The 16,965-nt window shown below is 47.2% G+C and overlaps 1 protein-coding gene across 2 annotated transcripts in view; it reads left to right on the top strand.

Annotated features, from left to right (window-relative positions):
* LOC125303614 (unconventional myosin-Va-like) overlaps window positions 1–16,965 on the top strand; it is a 28,969-nt gene that overhangs the window by 4,969 nt on the left and 7,035 nt on the right. For both annotated transcript variants that reach the window (XM_048257453.1, XM_048257452.1), the window contains exons 9-32: window positions 154–260; window positions 629–894; window positions 2,368–2,449; window positions 5,202–5,342; window positions 5,593–5,718; window positions 5,914–5,997; window positions 6,338–6,475; window positions 7,074–7,171; window positions 8,230–8,316; window positions 8,669–8,777; window positions 9,123–9,334; window positions 9,735–9,891; window positions 10,058–10,297; window positions 10,731–10,979; window positions 11,584–11,674; window positions 12,175–12,308; window positions 12,667–12,777; window positions 13,278–13,415; window positions 13,942–13,998; window positions 14,565–14,789; window positions 15,753–15,781; window positions 16,009–16,089; window positions 16,352–16,538; window positions 16,822–16,915. In XM_048257453.1, the coding sequence (XP_048113410.1) occupies window positions 154–260; window positions 629–894; window positions 2,368–2,449; window positions 5,202–5,342; window positions 5,593–5,718; window positions 5,914–5,997; window positions 6,338–6,475; window positions 7,074–7,171; window positions 8,230–8,316; window positions 8,669–8,777; window positions 9,123–9,334; window positions 9,735–9,891; window positions 10,058–10,297; window positions 10,731–10,979; window positions 11,584–11,674; window positions 12,175–12,308; window positions 12,667–12,777; window positions 13,278–13,415; window positions 13,942–13,998; window positions 14,565–14,789; window positions 15,753–15,781; window positions 16,009–16,089; window positions 16,352–16,538; window positions 16,822–16,915 (3,243 nt within the window). The remainder of the gene's footprint in view (window positions 1–153; window positions 261–628; window positions 895–2,367; window positions 2,450–5,201; window positions 5,343–5,592; window positions 5,719–5,913; window positions 5,998–6,337; window positions 6,476–7,073; window positions 7,172–8,229; window positions 8,317–8,668; window positions 8,778–9,122; window positions 9,335–9,734; window positions 9,892–10,057; window positions 10,298–10,730; window positions 10,980–11,583; window positions 11,675–12,174; window positions 12,309–12,666; window positions 12,778–13,277; window positions 13,416–13,941; window positions 13,999–14,564; window positions 14,790–15,752; window positions 15,782–16,008; window positions 16,090–16,351; window positions 16,539–16,821; window positions 16,916–16,965) is intronic.

Below are 16,965 nucleotides of genomic sequence, written 5' to 3'. Positions count from 1 at the left end.
TAACATGCCTATATGTCTGTGTTGAATATTTCTGTGTTGAACATGCCCGTACTGTGTGTCTGTGTTGAACATGTCTGTGTTTACCATGCCCGTATGTCTGTGTTTAACGTGTTCATGTGTCTGTCTCCATGTGTTTGCTTTGAACGTCCCCAGGCATTGATGAGGCCCAGCAGATGGGTCTGTTCAGGATCCTGGCCGGAGTTCTTCACCTGGGGAACGTGGAAATCAGGCCGCGGGGGGCTGACAGCAGCACTGTGTGTGTGAGTGGATGCTCACTACATACCTGTGTGTGTGTGTGTGTGTGTGTGTGTGTGTATGTGTGTGTGTGTGTGTGTGTGTGAGAGAGAGAGAGAGTGGATGTTCCAGTCTATAACGCCTGTGTGTTTGAGTTGATTTTATACTAGTATATAACGCCTGTGTGAGTGGATGCTATCAGATAGTCATTATATACCAGTCCGTAAGACCTGTCCAGTGGCATACCAGTCTACAAAGTTCTCTAGTTTGGAGGTATCAAGGGCAACAGGACTGTCTGGCTATAAATCAGTGCATTATGTATTTCTCCTGACCTGAGGCTGAGGCTGTTTCCTGTTTGTTTGTGTTGATGTTGTTGTTGTTGTTGTTGTTGTAGCCAGACAGCCCTCCCCTGCTGACGTTCTGTGAGGTGATGAGCGTACCGGTGCAGGAGATGTCTCATTGGCTGTGCCACAGGAAGCTGAAAACGGCGTCGGAGACGTACAACAAGCCCATGTCCGGAGTGCAGGCACTGACCGGCCGGGACGCCCTGGCTAAGCACGTCTACGCCCGCCTCTTCAGCTGGATCGTGGCCCGCATCAACACAGCGCTGCAGAATGCTGGCAAGCGACACGCCTTCATCGGGGTTCTAGACATCTACGGGTGGGTATGCGACCTCTAGACATCTGCGGGTGGGTTTGTGGGTTCTAGACATCTGTGGGTGGGTACATGGGTTCTAGACATTTGTGGGTTCTAGATATCTACGGCTGGGTATAAGGCCTCTAGACATCTGCGGGTGAGTTTGTCAGTTCTAGACATCTGCAGGTGGGTACATGGATGGATTGTAAGTCTATCTGAGTAATTTAGCCTATATAACTTTCCACCTCACTTGGCTCCGTAACCGTAGCTGCACAATATTTTTACATTCGCGGTTCGTTGCCATGTCAATATCAAACAAAATTACCGATTTCCCTCTATTTCAGTCAACGAGAACACTTTTTAATTGTTATTGTTGATGTAGCCTAGGCTAGATAAGGAAAATGTCAAAAAGGAAACGTCAGCGACCACAGCTTGCGAGCACAAACACAAGGCTGAAATGGGAAAGTTTCCATCCGAAGATTGATTCTGAAAACGAACTGAAAAATTAACTGCACTGCAACACTGCAACGAGTTAGTATTGCTGTGTTAACCCTGTTCGGTTCCACTTGCATGTGAGAAATCTTTCTCATATATGAAAAATATAAAGACAAACCTGCGCTCCCGTTTAAGGTCAATTCCGCGCAAAACTGTCACATCCATAACGCCAACACAATGCCATGGTATTTAGTTGGCGTTATGGATATGACAGTTTTGCGTGGAGTTGCCCTTAAATGGTGACAGCCTCAATTCTTGCATGAAACTTCACCTCACTGAATATGAGCCAGCCAGACTCCAAGGCCATCACCAAATCTAATCTCTGGTAGGCCTAATGTTCAATTTCACCAATGACATGTCAATGAAAATTGAGTGTTGTGTTGTTAACTATGATGTTACTTTGCATACCAAAGGACACTGGAAAAATAGAGGGTGGTGTCATTCTGTCATTCCACTTTACATTTCAAGTTACTTGCACATTAAAACTAGTAGAAAATGTAGGCTATTTAAAAATCCTCTGTTGAATGAAAGTAACTGTACGTTAAATATCCAAACTTTTTCTTGTAATCGTCTTTATGTGGCTCTTCTGAGATGAAAAAAATAATACATTTGGTAAAAGTGGCTCTCCAGGCAAAAAAGGTTGTCGACCCCTGCCCTAGGGTAATATGCTGTACTGCCCCATTAATGAAAGGGAACATGCAGCACTGTACTGCTCTGCTGCAGCAGGAGGCTGCGCGGTGACTCTGAGTCCATCTGAGGGCTGGAGTGTGTAACTTTGCATATAAACTGTGCTGAGGCAGTGCTGTCAGTCAGTCTGGCCTGGGCCTTTGTCAGATAGCAGCAGTCCAGATGGCATCAGTATTATTTCCCTAACACCTGCTCAAGTAGCCACCTGATATTTAGCTTTTTAGCAGGTGCCCATCCTATGTTGACCTGGATACTTTTGCTGTAACATGTGGCCAGATCTTCTCTAAGCTATATGGTGTCTTTGCTGTGATGTAGGTTTGAGACGTTTGAGGTCAACAGCTTTGAGCAGTTCTGCATCAATTATGCCAATGAGAAACTCCAGCAGCAGTTTAATTTGGTGAGTTATTTTTTGGCTTATTCTGAGATACTAGACTTCAAACATTAGACCTTAATTTGTGCTAGTGGTGTGTTGTGTATGCGCAGTTTGAACAGTGATTTCTCTGTGAAATTCTCATGTTGATATTGTAATATGTATGTTATATGGTATACAGTATGTTTTTATTGGGGGCCTAGCAGCGAAGCTGCGAAGGCCCCCATTGAGTTACTAGCTTTTCCTATTATGATTCCTCTGCCATTGGAGTCTATGGCAGCCTATAGAACTCCTGGCTAAAAAGTGCTGAAATTTGGCAGAAAGTTTCGGGACACTCCACTGACCACTCACACTCATTTACGGACCTCTAAACCCAGCCATCTAGCGCCACCAACAGGTCAAAATCTGGCCGAAAATTGAACCGCTGGGTCTAAAGTTATGAAATTTGGCACACGGATTTAGCACTGTCCCAGGATCACTCTCACCAATTTACAGAACTCTATGCCCAACACTCTAGTGCCACCAATGGGTCAAACCTGGATTGTATTCACGCATGTGACCATTGAACGGTACGTTCGATTTTCACATATCAGAAACCGTTGGAATCCCTGGACCGACCTAAGTTCAATGACCCCTATTACGTCACTTTCCGCCATATTGGACCTCCGCCATATTGGATTTAGTCCAAACTCTACGAAAAGTTTCAGCGGTCACAAATTTCATCCGATTTTCACGGATCTTGGCGGAGATGATCTTCTGCCCGAGCCGCACAAAAGATACTTGTCAGATTTTTCAATTTCATTTTTGTTTGCCCGTGACAGCCAATCAAATATGGCGACGAAGCCGCCAAACAGGAAGTGGACTAACATCTCCGTGGCACTTTGAGTTAACATAACAAAGCTCGATACCATTAGTCAGGACACTGTCCCAATCACTCACAGCAATTTTTATGCATATACATTGAACACTCTAGCGCCACTTCAATGCTGGACATGCGTTCATGCGCGTGATCCTTGACTCTTGTCTGATTTTCACAATTGAGGTAGCGTCTGAATCCTTGGACCATCCCGAGTTCATCGACCCCTATCCCGTCACTTTCCGCCATATTGGACCTCCGCCATATTGGATTTAGTCCAAACTCTACGAAAAATTTCAGCGGTTACAAATTTCATCCGATTTTCACAGAACTTGGCGCAGATGATCTTCAGACCAAGCCGCACAAACGATACTTGTCAGATTCTTTTATTTCAAGTTTATTTGCCCGTGACAGCCAATCACACATGGCTATGATGCCGCCTAACAGGAAGTGGGCTAACATCTCGGCTACGCTTTAATGTATGAAGTCCAAACTTGGTACAGGGACTTGGTATCTGATTGTGATGACGCAATAGGAAATTGGCATCATTTGGCCTCTATAGGGGGCGCTGCAATACAAGAAGTGAGCTCATATCTTAGCAATGCTTTGATGTATGAAGTCCAAACTTGGTATAAGGACGTGGTACCTGATTGTGACACACTAGGAAATTGGCATCATTTGGCCTCCATAGGGGGCGCTGCAATACAGGAAATGAGCTCTTATTTCAGCAACACTTTGATGTATGATATCCAAACTTGATACAGGGTCTTAGTAGCTGATTGTGAGGACATGCAAGGAAAATGGTCTCATTTGGCCTCAAGGGGTGCTGTAATAAAAAAAAGTGAGCTCACATCTCAGCAACTCTTTGGGGTATGAAGTCCGGGGACATGGTAGCTGATTGTGAGAACGCACAAGGACATTGGTGTAATTTCCGCCTCTAGGGGCACTATAACAAAGTAAATGAGCTTATTTCTCAGCCATTCTTTATCCAATCGCAATCAAACTAGCTGTGAGTGCTTTCTGATGCCATGGCAACGCCATTCCTGCTATAGCGCACTGCTTGGCCCCCACATTGCTGCTTGCAGCTATATTTGTGATTGAAGTGGTGACTGGTGGGTCATTCTGTGTCGTATCAGACAATATCCAGAAAATTGGTTGCTGCACCGTCTCAGATGTAGGTCCCAAAACTAAGACCTTTTGCTAAATTCCAATGACTTCGTAAAATATTTCATATATATTTTGTATAATTTTTACACTCAGAAATACCTTATCTTTGAGGGCATGTTTGGGCATTACTGTCTTGAAAAGTATTATTCCTAGCCTGCCCAAACTTTGTAGGGTGGAAGACAGACATGTTATCTGTATGATTGGGACTGTTAAAAGGTTGTACCCATTAGTTTTAGATTGGCTCTAGACAGGGACGTCAGTAGGATTGAAAGAAGAGGGGCTTAGCCCCCCGGGTTGGAGGTAATTTTCGGAAAATTTTCATCACATCTTAATCATTAATCAGTTAATTGGTATTTAAACAGGGACAGCGTGCCATTAGTTTTCCCTTTTGTGATATCGTAATAGCAGTATGCAGGTTTGAACAAAATCTGAGACGGTGAAGCAACAATCTTATCTGGTCTCGTGTGTGTGTGTGTGTGTGTGTGTGTGTGTGTGTGTGTGTGTGTGTGTGTGTGTGTGTTTTTCCTCTTTCTTTCTTATCTGGTCTCGTGTGTGTGTGTGTGTGTGTGTGTGTGTGTGTGTTTTTCCTCTTTCTTTCTTATCTGGTCTCGTGTGTGTGTGTGTGTGTGTGTGTGTGTGTGTGTGTGTGTGTGTTTTTTCCTCTTTCTTTTAAGTATGTTTTTAAGCTGTGTGTGTGCGTCCATCAGCACATGTTTAAACTCTCTCTCTGTGTGTGTGTGTGTGTGTGTCTATCAGCATGTGTTTAAGTTGGAGCAGGAGGAGTACATGAAGGAGGACATCCCATGGACGCTGATCGATTTCCATGACAACCAGCCCTGTATCAGCCTGATCGAGGCCAAGATGGGCATCTTGGACCTGCTGGATGAAGAATGCAGAGTAAGACACAGACACAGACACAGACACAGACACAGACACAGACACAGACACAGACACAGACACAGACACAGACACAGACACAGACACAGACACCCGTGAAGAATGTCAATACTCCACGATGCTATAACATACAGTCAGCTAAATTAACTTTTCTGTGTTCACTCATAATGATTAAGTGATCAATTTTGTGATTCATTTGTAATTGGGTTTCCTGTGAAGTCCGTAAACGGCCATGTTGACCTCTGCTCAGATGCCCAAAGGTTCTGACGGGTCGTGGGCCCAAAAGCTGTACAGCACCCACGGGAAAAGCAGTGCTCACTTCCAGAAGCCGCGCATGTCCAACACTGCCTTCATCGTCCTGCACTTCGCTGACCAGGTACCGCAGCAACGCGTCTGCACAGCGCCAGCATCCCCACAGCACAGCATCCCCACAGCATCAGCCAGCTGCTTTTGCCTCACACATCCTCTGCTGACCTTTCTCTTTCTTTGTTTCTTTGTTTCTTTCTTTCTTTCTTTCTTTCTTTCTTTCTTTCTTTCTTTCTTTCTTTCTTTCTTTCTTTCTTTCTTTCAGGTGGAGTATGAGTGTGAGGGGTTTCTGGAGAAGAATAAAGACACAGTGAATGCGGAGCAGATTAGTGTCCTGAGGTCCAGTAAGGTGGGTCCAGTCACACACACACACACACACACACACACACACACACACACACACACACACACACACACACACACACACACACACACATGGTCCAGTCAGCCAGTCGAGCACATGAGGTCTGATGTGGTCATGTTGGGTTTAGATACTATAAGTCAAATAGAATTTTAAGTCTAGATTAGTTGGACTAGATTGTATTGTGGAATAAATTCCTACAGTTCATCAGGAATCGTAATAGGAACTAATCCCTTTAGTAGAAAAGTCTGACAATCTGATATTTGACCTATAAAACATGCAGTATGTGTGTGTGTGTGTGTGTTTGTGTGTGTGGTTGCTGACTCAGTTTGAGCTGCTGCTGGAGCTCCTTGAGGAGGAGGAGGAGTGTGTATCTGCAGCTGGAGGGGGACCTGTTCACACTCGCCTGAAGACGGCACGCAGCAGCACCCAACTAACACACACACGCAAGAGCGTCGGCCTGCAGGTCTGTGGCACACTCATACTCTGGGGGTTTGTCTCTGGGGCACATACACACACACCTGGAAAACCCTCAGCTTGAAGGTCTCTGAGACACACACACATACATACACACACCTGGAAAAATGTCACCTTGAAGGTCTCTGAGACACACACACATACATACTTCCACAGGGATTAAACAGAGGCTGACCTGGCCACACACATTTACACAGGCCTCATAACACTCCCGTGCAGTTAATCAGCCATCTCATTTGATCTGCTCAGTAGCGCTGATGGTGTTTACATACACCTACTCGGGCTATGGCTACTGCCTGACCTTTTCAGGGACATCACACTGGACACATGGATGGAGACGGATCAGAGAGAGTGTGTGTGGGTCACCTACCTTCTGATATTTGCTCAACAAGAGAGCTTCTGATAACCTTCTGTGGGATTAGTTCTCAAGGGTGTGTGTGTGTGTGTGGCTGTGGAGTAGGAAAAGCAGGTGTCAGATTCATGTCCCTGTGCATCACATTGGGATTTGTCTGTGGTCCCACCAAAGCCACTCTAGAATAGTGGATGAAGTGTATCGACTCACACCAGTGTTCTATCTCCGCCTCCAGTTCCGGAACTCTCTGCATCTTCTCATGGAGACTCTGAACACCACAGCTGCCCACTATGTACGCTGCATCAAACCCAATGACCAAAAGGCACCCTTCACGTAAGATGCGTGTGTGTGTGTGTGTGTGTGTCAGTTGCCAAATCAGCTGTCCTGGAGGAAGAAGACATGTATGTATTATATGTGTTATCTAAGCATAAGACACTGATGGCTTACTTTTTTTTTTTTTTTTTTTTTTTTTTGTAATTCACTTTTTATTGGTTTTTCACAAATACATGAGACAAAGACAAACACTGAACATCCACAAGTGAACAGGGAGGACTACAGGCAGATACTGACTAAAAAAGCTATACACTATACAGTATATAAAAAAGTGTGTAACTATACACATTTGTACATCACTGAATGTTGGAACATCCTCATAAACAAAAGGGGGAAAAAGAGATAAAAAGAAACAGAAAAACAAACCACCAGCTTACTGTATTATATCTAAATAAGGCCCCCAAACCACCAGCTTACTGTATTATATCTAAATAAGCCCCCAAACCACCAGCTTACTGTATTATATCTAAATAAGGCCCCCAAACCACCAGCTTACTGTATTATATCTAAATAAGGCCCCCAAATGTTCATATAGACGTCCTCTTTATCTATCATTCTATAGCACACCCTCTCATAAGAGGCAATCTTGGACATTTTATTAAACCATTCCACCATTGATATAGCTACTTGTGTTTTCCAATGGTGTAATATTATTCCGCATCCAACTATTACAGCTGTTCGGCACCATGAGGATTGATGGGCATTTAACCCGCTCCCCTGTGGTACCACACCCAAGAGACAGAGTAATGGTTAGCGTACCAGAGCAGTGGTCAGCAACTTGTTGATAAAAGACATTATCTCAGACCATAGGGGGTCTATTATGGGTCAAGAGTATAACATATGTAAAAGAGTGCCGCACTCAGTGTTGCACCTCCAACACACGTCTGAGTTTCTAAGTCCTAACCGTGCCATTTTTGAAGGGGTCCAATAAATACTATTGATAATTTTATAACATATTAACCGTGTCTGCATTTCTCTTGAAACTTTGTAGCATGACTTGATTACTTGTTCCCGATGGCTTACTTACTTAAGTGTGTGCGTGCGTGACCACTTCACAGGCTGGACCCAGTGCGGGCAGTACAGCAGCTCAGAGCGTGTGGAGTTCTGGAGACGATTCGCATCTCAGCGGCCGGATTCCCCACCAGGTAACTCTGAACTCTAACAACCCCCCTCTTCTCCTCTCCTCCTCTCCTCCTCCTTCTCCTCCTCTCCTTCTACTCATATCGGTCCTTCTCTTCTCCTCCTCCTCCTCCTTCTCTTCTCCTCTCCTCCTCCTCCTTCTCTTCTCCTCTCCTCCTCCTTCTCCTCTCCTTCTCCTCTCCTTCTCCTCTTATTGGTCCTCCTCTCCTTCTACTCCTATTGGTCCACTTCTCTTCCTCCTCCCCTTGGTCCGACCCACACCCTCCTCATTTAGGGCTGAAGGTCGCTGAGCCAGTCGTTGACTGACAGCTGTGGTGCTGTTGCTGTGTTGGCCTGACTTTGTGTCTGTGTTGGCAGGTGGACATACCAGGAGTTCTTCACACGGTACCGTGTTCTCATGAAGCAGGCCAACACGCTGCCTGATCGCAAAGTAGCGTGCAGGACGATTCTGCCTCAGCTGGTTGAGGTACAGTAATGTGGGTTAAAGGTCATGAGGATGATGCACTGCTGTCCAGGGTGGTACCCACACTTACAGTCTCACGCTTACACACTCTTACACTTATTCACTGTCACTTACACACTTACTGTACACACTCTCACACTTAGAGCCTCATGCTTGTAATCTATCACACTTACAGTCTCACACTTGTACACTGTCACACTTATACACTCTCACACATATTCACTGTCACACTTATACACTTAAACACTCACACCTCCTCTCTTCTCCTCTCCTCTCCTCTCCCCTCCTCTCTTCTCCTCTCTTCTCCCCTCCTCTCTTCTCCTCTCTTCTCTTCTCTTCTCCTCCCAGGATGAGGACAAATATCAGTTTGGCAAGTCTAAGATCTTCTTCCGGGCGGGGCAGGTGGCTTACCTGGAGAAACTACGGTCTGATAGGCTGCGGGCTGCCTGCATACGGATCCAGAAGACGATTCGCTGCTGGCTGCAGCGCAAGAAGTACCTGCGCATGCGGAGGGCAGCTGTCACCATCCAGAGACACGTCAGGGGCCACCAGGCGCGCCGGTGAGGAGGGGCAGAGGGCTGTGTGTGGGGTTTGGTCCCTGTGTGTGGGGTTTGGTTCCTGTGTGTGGGGTGTAGTTCCTGTGTGTGGTGCTGGTTACTGTGTGTTTGGGGTTTGGTCCCTATGTTTGGGATTTGGTCCCTGTGTGTGGGGTTTGGTTCCTGTAGGCCAGGATGGTCCCTGGGGGTTGAGATAGTGTTGAATAGTGATTCCTGTAGACAGTGTTGGTTCCAGGGGGCAGGACTGGTAGAGCTGGTTGTTTGGTCCTGTTGGTTAGGATGGTCCCTGGGGGCAGGCCCTGTTGTGTTGAATGCTGTTTAGTTTTTTAATCCAAACTGAGGGCTGCCTGTCTGATGGTTATTACCTTCTCTCTCTCTCTCTCCCTCTCCCTCTCCCTGCCAGCCTGGCACTGTTCCTGCGGCACTCCCGAGCGGCGGTGGTCATCCAGAAGTACCAGCGCATGTGGGCAGCGCGGAGAAAGTTCCAGCGCAAGCGGGCAATTGCCCTGCTCCTCCAGCGTCTCTACAGGGGCTACGCTGCCAGGAGGGAGCACCAGCGGGTAAGAGCCACGTCAGCACTGTGCCCCCTCTCACCCTCACTTCCTCTACAGCGCCCCCTAGTGCCCCCACTCACCCTTACTTCCTCTACTAGCGCTAGTGTTAATTTTTTCACCAGATGATGATTATGATGAAGGTGTTTGAGTACAACCTTGTCTGTGTCCCCAGATGCTGTACGAGCATAAAGTGTGCCTGCTGCAGCGCTGGGTGAAAGGCTGGCATGCGCGGGTGCGTTACCGGCGTGTGCGTGCGGCCGTGGTGCTGCTGCAGAGCTGCGTACGACGCATGCTGGCCCGCCGTGAGCTCAAGAGGCTGCGTGTTGAGGCCCGCTCCGTGGAACACTTCAAGAAACTCAACGTCGGCATGGAGAACAAGATCATGCAGCTGCAGCGCAGGATCGATGAGCAGGTACTGCCCCAGTCAAGTGTCAAAGGTGAAGGGTCATGTCAGCGATGAGTATGCTGCCAAGACATGAAAGAATGATCAGAAATAAAAGAGCAGCTCTGAGCTTAGATACAAAAAATAATTATAAACTGGCAGCTCGGAGCCTAAATACAGAATCATCTACCTACCTGGTGACACTTCCTGCTCAGACGTATGATTAACTGCAGCTGTCTCTGACTGGTTATTGGGTGGCAGCACTTATTTCTGCCTGATCTTTGATTTGCAGTACTGATCTCTGACAGGTGATTGGTTGTCAGCGCTGCATGATGATTGGTTGTCAGTGCTGCTCTCTACATGGTGATTGGTTAGCAGGGCTGCTCTCTACATGGTGATTGGTTGGCAGCAGTGATCTCTGTCCTCCTACTGACTGACTGACTGTCTCTCTGGTGTCCTACAGCACAAAGAGAACCGTGTGCTCGGGGAGAAACTTAATGCACTCGAGGCCAGCCACACCTCTGAGCGGGAGCGTTTGATTGGCCAGCTGGACCGGCTAAAGGGGATAGAGGAGAACAGCAGAAGCCAATTGGATCGTGTGAGCTGTCTCGAGGCGAAGCTAGAGGCCAGCAGGCAGGAGCTGGAGCGCAGCCGCCAGGAGAGGCTGGAGGACCAGCAGAGGGCACAAGTGGACAGGGATGCCCTGGGGCAGGTGAGTGGGCAGAGGGGGACGCCCTGGGGCAGGTGAGAGGGCAGGGGGGGGCCATGGGGCAGGTGAGTGGGCAGAGGCGGACGCCCTGGGGCAGGTGAGTGGGCAGAGGGGGAGGTCATGGAGCAGGGGAGTGGGGGAGGCCATGGGGCAGGTGAGTGGGCAGTGGGCAGACCATGGGGCAGGTGAGTGTCAGCATCAGCAGATAGAGAGGCCATGGAGCAGGTGTCGGTGGTGTTTTTTGTGTTGATGGTATTTGTGTGTTGATGGTGTTTATGTTGCATGGCGTTTGTGTTGATGGTGTTTGTGTACTGATTGTATTTATGTTGCATGGCGTTTGTGTTGATGGTGTTTGTGTACTGATGGTGTTTATGTTGCATGGCGTTTGTGTTGATGGTGTTTGTGTACTGATGGTGTTTATGTTGCATGGCGTTTGTGTTGATGGTGTTTGTGTACTGATGGTGTTTATGTTGCATGGCGTTTGTGTTGATGGTGTTTGTGTACTGATTGTGTTTATGTTGCATGGCGTTTGTGTTGATGGTGTTTGTGTACTGATGGTGTTTATGTTGCATGGCGTTTGTGTTGATGTTTTTTTTTGTGTTAACAGCAAGTGGCAGAGCTGAACAAGCAGAATGTCCTCCTGAAGAGTGAGAAGGAGGAGCTCAACAGATTCATTGTTGAACTAGAGAGGAAGGCAGGTGAGCAGTACACTTCCACACTCACACTATTACAGAGAGGCAGGTGAACAGTACACTTCCACACTCGCACTATTACAGAGAGGCAGGTGAACAGTACACTTCCACACTCACACTATTACAGAGAGGCAGGTGAGCAGTACACTTCCACACTCACACTATTACAGAGAGGCAGGTGAACAGTACACTTCCACACTCACACTATTACAGAGAGCCAGGTGAGCAGTACACTTCCACACTCAAACTATTACAGAGAGGCAGATGAACAGTACCTTTCTACACTCACACTAATTACAGAGAGGCAGGTGAACAGTACACTTCCACACTCACACTATTACAGAGAGGCAGATGAACAGTACACTTCCACACTATTACAGAGAGGCAGGTGAGCAGTATACTTACACACTCACACTATTACAGAGAGGCAGGTGAGCAGTATGCCTCTTTGAGGAGTATTCGTGTGTGTGTGTCTGCCTCTCCTGATGACGGTGAATGTCTCTCAGAGGAGCGGGAGAAGGCTCATGAAGGGAACATTCAGCAGCTGCAGTCGGAGCTGAACGAGGAGCGATGTCGCTACCAGAACCTTCTCTCAGAACACCACAAGTTAGAGGAACGCCACAGCAACCTGAAGGAGCAGGTGGAGTAACATCAGCATCCACCCAAACATCCATACACACATATGTTCATCCATCCATCAATATGTTCATCCATCCATACATCCATGTTCATCCATACACACATATGTTCATCCATACATCTATCTCTTTATCCATCCATCCATGTAACTGTCCCTCTGTCCATAATTTAATCCATCCATCACAGGAGAGAATAAGGGGTTAATAAAAACTCTCTCTCTCGATCACTGTCTCTGTCTCTGTCTCTGTCTCTCTCTCTCTCTCTCTCTCTCTCTCTATGTTCATTCTGTTCATCTCTCTTCCTCTCTTCATCTCTCACTCTCTCTTTCTCTGTCTCTCTCTCTCTGTCTCTGTGAGCAGAATGCAAGCAGAGCATCTCCGCAGAGGAAGGATTCCACGTCCAGCCTAGCTGCCTCTGACAGCACCCTCAGCTCTGGCTTCGGGGAGGGGGAGGAGGACCGGAAAAAAGGGGTAAGAGACCGGGGTAAATGGGTAAGAGGGTGGGGCAGATGGCTAAAGGGGCAGAAAAGATAATAAGAGGGAGTGGTATATGTGTAAATGAACTGGGCAAATGGGCAAGAGGGGCAGAGGGGTATAAGAACCTATCTGGGGTTTTGGTCCTCAGAGAGGCCGAGGATGGGCCATAGAGGTTAAGAGACCACAGCTCTGGCTTTGGGGAGGGGAAGGAATGTTGGTGTAGAACAGGTCCTCTGTATGGGTCCATTTGACAGAAAATGACATATTTCCTTACATGTTACCTTTTGTACCTTTCTCATTACTTTGTGCACAGTAATTAGACAAACATCTGCCTGCTACATGTTTCTACTTGAAATGGTTTTCTGTCAGGATATTTGGTACTTCAAGTCTGGTTCTGCTGTCCTGACTGTGTTCCTCCGTCTAATGGATGAGTGGTATGTACACGCCCTGTGTGTGTGTGTGTGTGTGTGTGTGTGTGTGTGCTGCGCGTGTAGGAGAGGAGCTCCACTGGTCGGGACATGTCTCTGCTGCTCACACTGCAGAAGAAAGTGACAGAGCTAGAGAGAGACAAACACAACCTGCAGAATGAGCTGGACTCCAGAGAGGACCAGCTACACACCAGCAAAGCCAAGGTACCCTAGAGTAGAGCTCTAAAACAGATACAGACAGAGCTATGGTACTCCAGAGTAGATCTCTAAACAACAAACATCTATAGACAGAGCAGTGATACTCTACAGTAGAGCTCTAAAATGGCTAGAAACAGAGTTCTCTGGTACCCTAGAGTAGTGCTCTAAAACGCTACACGTCGAGGTAGGCCAGACTAGGCTTTAAACAGCTGCATCACACCAGCAGAGCAGAGGTACACCACAACAGACATCTAAACTGTTTCAGAAAAGATATGTTTCTTTAGACTAGTCCTTTAACTTCCTGCCTCCTACTGAGTAGAGATGTCTGTACCTCAGAAACCACAACACTGACAGACCCGATTCATCACTCTCTGTCTCCCCCTAGAGGCTTTGCCACCTGCATAATTTAGCTCACTGAAGTCTAAAAACTTGGCTTTGTTTTTGGAGGAAAGTGGAGCTTGGATTCAGCATCTGGTATGCTTGTCTGTGTGTGTGTGTGTGTGTGTGTGTGTGTGTGTCTCTTTCTCTAAAGGATGAAGAGGAGTTCAAGAAGACTCTGCTGTCAGAGCTGGACCAGGAGGGCCTGAAGGTGAGGATGGAGAAGGTGGTGATGTTAATGGTGTTTATAGTGGATGGTGGTGAAGGTGGTGGTGTTAATGGTGTTTATAGTGAATGATGGAGAAGGTTGTGGTGTTAATGGTGTTTATAGTGGATGGTGGAGAAGGTGGTGGTGTTAATGTTATTTATAGTGGATGGTGGTGGAGGTGGTGGTGTTAATGGTGTTTATAGTGAATGATGGAGAAGGTTGTGGTGTTAATGGTGTTTATAGTGGATGGTGGAGAAGGTGGTGGTGTTAATGTTGTTTATAGTGGATGGTGGTGGAGGTGGTGGTGTTAATAGTGGATGGTGGAGGTGGTGGTGTTATTGGTGTTTATAGTCGATAGTCGGTGGAGGTGGTGGTGTTAATGGTGTTTATAGTGGATGGAGGTGAAGTTGGTGGCTTTACTGGCACTAGGTTCTGACTTCTGGGTCAGTCTTGGGTTCTGTTTCTGTTTTCTGTGGGGGGTTGTGAGTCGGTCTTGGGTTCTGTTTGTACGGGAGGTTGTGGGCAGTATGTCTGGATCTGCTCAGGTTCTGGTTGTGGTTTGTGTTCAGCGACAGGAGCTGGAGTCCGCGAACAGGAAGCTGAAGCGGGACCTGAGTGAGCTCCGGGAGGCTCTCAGCCAATCAGCTGGCTCTGGTACGGCTGCCCCTGGATCACCAGCCTATAATGTGCTGTTGGAGCAGCTCAGCTCAGCCAATGAGGAACTGGAACTGCGCAAGGAGGAGGTGCTTATTCTTCACTCCCAGCTGGTTGGTCTGGAAACCCAAAAGAATAAGGTATAACTAAACACCCTGGTCCGCAAAAACACAGATGACAAAATCAACACACACACTCACACACACAGACATGACAATAAAATAACATACAAACTCACACACTCACAAACACAGACATGACGAGCAACAAACACATCCACAAACACAGACATGACAAAAACAACACGCACACCCACACCCTCACAAACATAGACATAACAATAAGCAACACACATGCTCACACACTCACAAACACAGACATGACAAAAGCAACACACACTCACATGCATGACAAAAGCAACACACACATTCACAAACACAGACATGACAAATGAAACACACACATTCACAAACACACGACAAATATGACAAAAGTAAACACGCATACCCACACACACACAGGTGGCATGGATACAAAGCAACAATGAGCCCACACACTCGCTACAAACACAGACTTCGATTAATGAAAACACACATTATTCACAGGCATGACAAAAGCAAACACATTCACACACTGACAAAAACAACACGACTTGACGCGCATGACAAAGCAACACACATTCCACAATGAAACACACACATTTTCACAATGCTTATACGCATGACAAAAACAACACGCACACGCACACACTCGCACACGCATGCTTATATACATGGTGCTCATTAACACGCACTGTCATGTCATCATCGTGTATCATATTAGCATGATGTGTCTATATGCAGCTTTGTTCAGTGAATCTGTGTGTGGAACTCAAACATGCTTGTACAGGACTGAGATTGACCCAGAAAGGGCTTTGTGATGTTTCCTCCTCTGTGTGACTGTTGTTACACCCCACTGCACCCCGCTGGCCTTGCGGTGGCGGTGAAACAGCCTTTGGATAGGATAGGATAGGATAGGATAGGTTAGGTCCTTTATCATGCTTGTACAGGACTGATATTTACTCAGGAATGCTTCATAATGTTTACTTCCTGTTTCCTCCTCAGGAATCAGATAATTCTGCCAACAGCAGCAGGTAAGCAGAGAGCAGGACATCATTAGATTTTACATCTGTGTGTGTGTGTGCGTGCGTGTGCGCTAATATGTACTTGTACTGTGTGTGTGGTCGTGTGTGTGTGTGTGTGCGTGCGTGCGCTAATATGTACTTGTACTGTGTGTGTGGTGGTGTGTGTGTGTGTGTGTGTGTGTGTGTATGCGCGCTAATATGTACTTGTACTGTGTGTGTGGTGGTGTGGCCTCCAGGTCCCTGACCCTTGACATCCATGAGCTGAATGAGGATGGGGAGTTGTGGATGGCCAACGAGGGGCTGAAGGAGACCAACACGTGAGCAGCTCTCAACCTGCAACATGCGCCCAAAAGCTGCACCTCCTTATTGTCCTTTATTTGGGATGTCCTCCTCTCATTATGTCTTTCTCTCTCTCTTTCACCCCCCCTTTCTCTCCCTGTCTCCTTCTCTCTCCTTTCCCCTCTCTCCCACTCACCCCCCTTCTCTCCCTCTATTTCTCTCTCCCTCTCTCTCCCTTTCTCCCTCTCTCTCCCTTTCTCCATCTCTCTTTCTCTCCTTCTCTCCCTCTCTCTGTATCAGGTTGCTGTTGTCTCAGCTGCAGTCCATGACTGAGGAGGTTGAGAGTGTGCGCTCTGAACTGCAGAGGGCGCTGCAGGAGCGTGACCAGCAGCAGGAGCTTCTGACCCAAAGCCTGAAGCTTCCTCAAGACGCCCGCATTCCTGCCAGCCTCCAGCATGAGATCAGCAGGCTCACCAAACACAACCTGGTATGCACACACACACACACACAAACACACACACACACACACACACACACCTACATCCAGCAGGAGATCAGCAGGCTCACCAAACACAATCTGGTACACACAAACACCTACATCCAGCAGGAGACCAGCAGGCTCACCAAACACAACCTGGTACACACACACACAAACACACACACAAACACCTGCATCCAGCAGGAGATCAGCAGGCTCACCGAATACTACTTGGTACACACACACACACACACACACTCTGAAGTATCTGAACTGGCGTACTGTGGTTTAGGAACTGGTGGAGCAGGCGGAGAGACAGGACAAGGTGCTCCGCAAGCTGAAGAAGCAGCTGAAGGTCTACATGAAGAGGGCTGGAGACGGAGAGAGTAAACACATGTTTATTACTAAAGCTCATACAGTAAACACATGTTTATTA

The sequence above is a fragment of the Alosa alosa genome, chromosome 11 (assembly GCF_017589495.1).
Source record: "Alosa alosa isolate M-15738 ecotype Scorff River chromosome 11, AALO_Geno_1.1, whole genome shotgun sequence".
NCBI lineage: Eukaryota > Metazoa > Chordata > Actinopteri > Clupeiformes > Clupeidae > Alosa > Alosa alosa.
Note: the sequence above shows the minus strand (reverse complement) of the source record. Positions and strands in the feature narration are given on the sequence as shown.